The sequence below is a fragment of the Condylura cristata genome, unplaced genomic scaffold (genome assembly GCF_000260355.1).
Source record: "Condylura cristata isolate star-nosed mole 26May11 unplaced genomic scaffold, ConCri1.0 scaffold00001, whole genome shotgun sequence".
NCBI classification, from domain to species: Eukaryota; Metazoa; Chordata; class Mammalia; order Eulipotyphla; family Talpidae; genus Condylura; species Condylura cristata.
Genome location: NW_004567102.1, coordinates 87,081,608 through 87,085,044, shown reverse-complemented (window position 1 = coordinate 87,085,044; position 3,437 = coordinate 87,081,608). Strand labels below are relative to the sequence as shown.

The window sequence follows — 3,437 nt, the reverse complement described above, 5'->3', positions numbered from 1 at the left end:
GACCCGCTGGCCGGCCTGGCCGCCAACCGGAGCCACCTGCCGCTGGGCCCCTGCGGGGCGGGCTGGGAGTACCACACGCAGGGCTCGTCCATCGTGACCGAGGTAAGCAGCGGGGAGACGCGGGAGGAAGTCTTTTTAAGGAGGAAACCAGTCAAGGCCAGGCATGCTCTTTGGACGCAAAGGATCTGATAAAATCCTAGTTTCCAACAAAACTGCAGCCTCTTTTTTTCTCTGGAGTGAGTGGACGGGCTGGGGCCCTGCAGGCGGTCAGCATCTGCTTCCAGGTGATGCAAGTCCCAGGGCAAGAGGCGAGGGAAAGTGCTCGAGACTCCTGGACATGGAGCCGGAAAGGGCTCCACAAGCCGCCTCTTTCTCTGGAGCCCCAGCCTCCCCCAGCATCCATCCTACACATGGACACTCACCGGAAGATTCCCTGCAACACCATGGACTTACTCCTGCGGCTGTTCCCTCTCCTTCCCTTGCTCCCGGGTGCACGGAGAGCCGTTTGGGTCAGGGCTTAGGCTAGGTTCTGCCATTTTATTGACAGCAACACAGCATTAACCTCTGGTTGTGAAGCCTCATTTCACTCACTACAGAGAAAATACGCTGGACACTTGCTTTATCAGGGGCGACGCAAAATGGGAGATGACCCCCCGCGGGTGGGAGAGCTGCAGCCTCACCTAAGGTCGGAGACTGCTGAAGACATTCTGTGTGGGCAGGGAAGGAGGCTCCTCAGCACCCAGAGCTCACAGGTGACCCGGGGGGCAGGAGCTGCGGAGACCGGAGAGCCACCACTGCCCAGCTTCAGAAGGCCCCAGCATGACTCGCCTCCTCTCCTACAGGCGAGGAAGCTCAGGCACAGGCAGGCCAGGGCCGTCCTGAGGCAAGTGAGCCACTGAGCGGTCAGCCTTTGAGGCCAGCGCCTGGCCGGCTGCGCTGCCCCTCTCCCCACGAGACGCCGTCTCCGCAGGCAGCAGCTGTGTCCTGTCCGCACACCCAGTCACCCATATTCTAGCACGAGGAAGGGAAACGGCTGTGTGCTGCTGCAGCGCGAGGCCACGGCCTCTGCAGGCCAGGGAGGCCCGGGCCGGGCAGTGGTGAGTGCAGCCAGGTTCTAACCGGCTTTTCTCTCCCTGCCCGGCACACGGCTATACCGGCCAGTTTAACCTGGTGTGTGGCGACTCCTGGATGCTGGACCTGTTTCAGTCGGCGGTGAACGTCGGCTTCTTTATCGGGTCCGTGGCCATCGGCTACGTAGCAGACAGGTAGGTGGGACTGGGCCCGCCACAGGAGGGCAGTCCTGGACCCCGGCCTGCCCAGAGGGAGCCCGGGGCCCTCAGCCCCTGCCTGTGACGTGGGGGTCTCCGTGGGTTGCGCCTGCCACCCCCTGTAACTGTGGCTCGTGGCTCTATTGTCTGACTCTCAGGGGCCCAGAGGGATGTTTCATACGAGGCAGCGGGTTTCCTTGAGGGCCGTGTAGAAGCATGGTTAGGAGGAAAAGTAATGGGCGTCTTGAGCCTGTCAGTTTCCCAATTCCATGGGACTCACAGCCACCCACCTGGCCCCCAGCCTCTGGGCGCCTGGCTCTGTCCTGGCTCTGCCTGCTTCTCCCATGCCCAGAGTCAACGTAGACACTCCCGCCCTGCCTCACCCCAGCCCAGCACTGCAGGATTCCTGAACCGGGTCCCTGGGGCCAGAGGCATTGCCTGTGTGGATCCCAGGATCACACTGGGCGAGGGAAGTAGACCTCTCTGCACCCAGAGCAAAGACCCTCAGTGCCAGGGTCCTGGGGGGTCGCAGGGCGGACACCCCCAGAATGTCCACAGGCGCTCCTCCGGTGTCGGGGCTCCGGCTCAGCTGTGCTCGACAGGGCTGGCCTATGAACGCCGCCTCGCTGGGCCGAGACCGCCCCGTGCCGCTGGCTTCCGCTGTGGGTGCCAAACAGGCCGCTTCCGAGTCCTCGAAAGGGAAAGGACTGAAAATGTGGCTGTAAGCTTGTGAGCAGATGTGGCCTTTGGAGCTGGGCCTGGTGACTCGCGCCGGGGGTCGCCGAGGGTGCCAGTGCTGGGCTCTGAGCTCGACGGCGTCTCTCTGCAGTGCGTGACCTGGAGCAGCAGTGGCATACACGACCGTGCACACGAGATGTGCATGTTGGGCTGTCGGAAAAGTCATGAGGCCTCTTTGCTTGAAAAACAAAACACATCGCTTTTCCAACAACCCTATGTCCGTGGATACAAATATGGCTACGTATTTAGATATGAAGCATCAGCTCAGGTTTAGATTTGGCAACTAGACGTGGGAGTCACCACTCCCTCCCTGGCTCCTTTCAGCTGTGAGCACACCGTGAAAGGTGACCACAGCGTGTCCTCTGATGATGTCACGTTGGCAGGCCGCAGTCAAGCTGACTGACGTGTTAAAGGTAACAACACGGTTGACCCTTCCCACCCCAGCACATCTGCGTTTCCACAGCCAGGGCCCACTGTGACGCGGCGGGCGAGGGAGGGTCTGTGCCTCTCAGCCTCCGTCAGACGTCCTTGGAACCCCACGTGGGGGCTCGGGAGGTGAAGAAGAGGTCATCGGCTCTGGTGTGCGTGTCACGGGACCGAGGACAGGTGTCGGGGGGACCAGGGACAGCTGGTGCAGAGTGCACCGGGGTGCGCCTCTCTGGCCCCCGGTACTGCCCTCTCCGTCCCCTCCTCCACTGGGAGGTCGGGGGCTAACATTGAGCTCTCCAGGACGGACGTGAGCGAACAGGTAACCGAGCCCCACGGCTGGCTAAATAAATGACTTCATGCCCTCGTCCCACTCACAGAGCCTGATTCGGCACAGCTCCCCAGACAGTGCATTCCTGACTTGAAGCCCTCAGTGACGGCCTTCCTGCATGACCTCACCCCTTTGCCCCTGGCACTGAGGTCTGCACTCATTATTCCTCCCCAAAGGCCTCACGCACCTCCCTTTCTTTCTCACAAACTGGGGGTTGCCGGCCGCGGCCTCTGGCTCAGCCAGCGTCTGCGACAGGGAGTGAGGCCAGCTTCCGCGGCTGAGCCCGGAAGGCAGGGGCCAGGAAAGGGCCATGTGTCTCTGCATGCGTAATGCCTAGTTCTGGACAGTTTTCAGGTTTGATCCAAGGTAAGAATCTCAAAGAAATCCTGGTTAGCTTACAAATTAAGTCTCCAGTAAATTAACTGGATTGTCTGCTGTGGAGAATTTTTAAAATAGGACCTACAGCTAAGTTAGGAGAAGCAACTGCAATAAGAACAGTCTTCCTCAAGCCAGACTTCAAGGGGGTGCGGGGGACCTATGCTGGCGAATGTGAACATCAGCCTTTCCTCAGCGGCCCCATCTGGCTCACACCCCGATGTCACCTCCTAGGGTGAAGCTGAGTACCGCCTGACAGGCGTCTACCACCAGTTCTGTTTTGCTCTAATGACCACTAA

At 60.4% G+C, this 3,437-nt stretch overlaps 1 protein-coding gene across 1 annotated transcript in view; it reads left to right on the top strand.

Annotated features, from left to right (window-relative positions):
- SLC22A2 (solute carrier family 22 (organic cation transporter), member 2) overlaps window positions 1-3,437 on the top strand; it is a 22,562-nt gene that overhangs the window by 2,612 nt on the left and 16,513 nt on the right. The window contains 2 exon segments of the mRNA XM_004695991.2: window positions 5-102; window positions 1,162-1,265. Coding sequence (XP_004696048.1) covers window positions 5-102; window positions 1,162-1,265 — 202 coding nt within the window.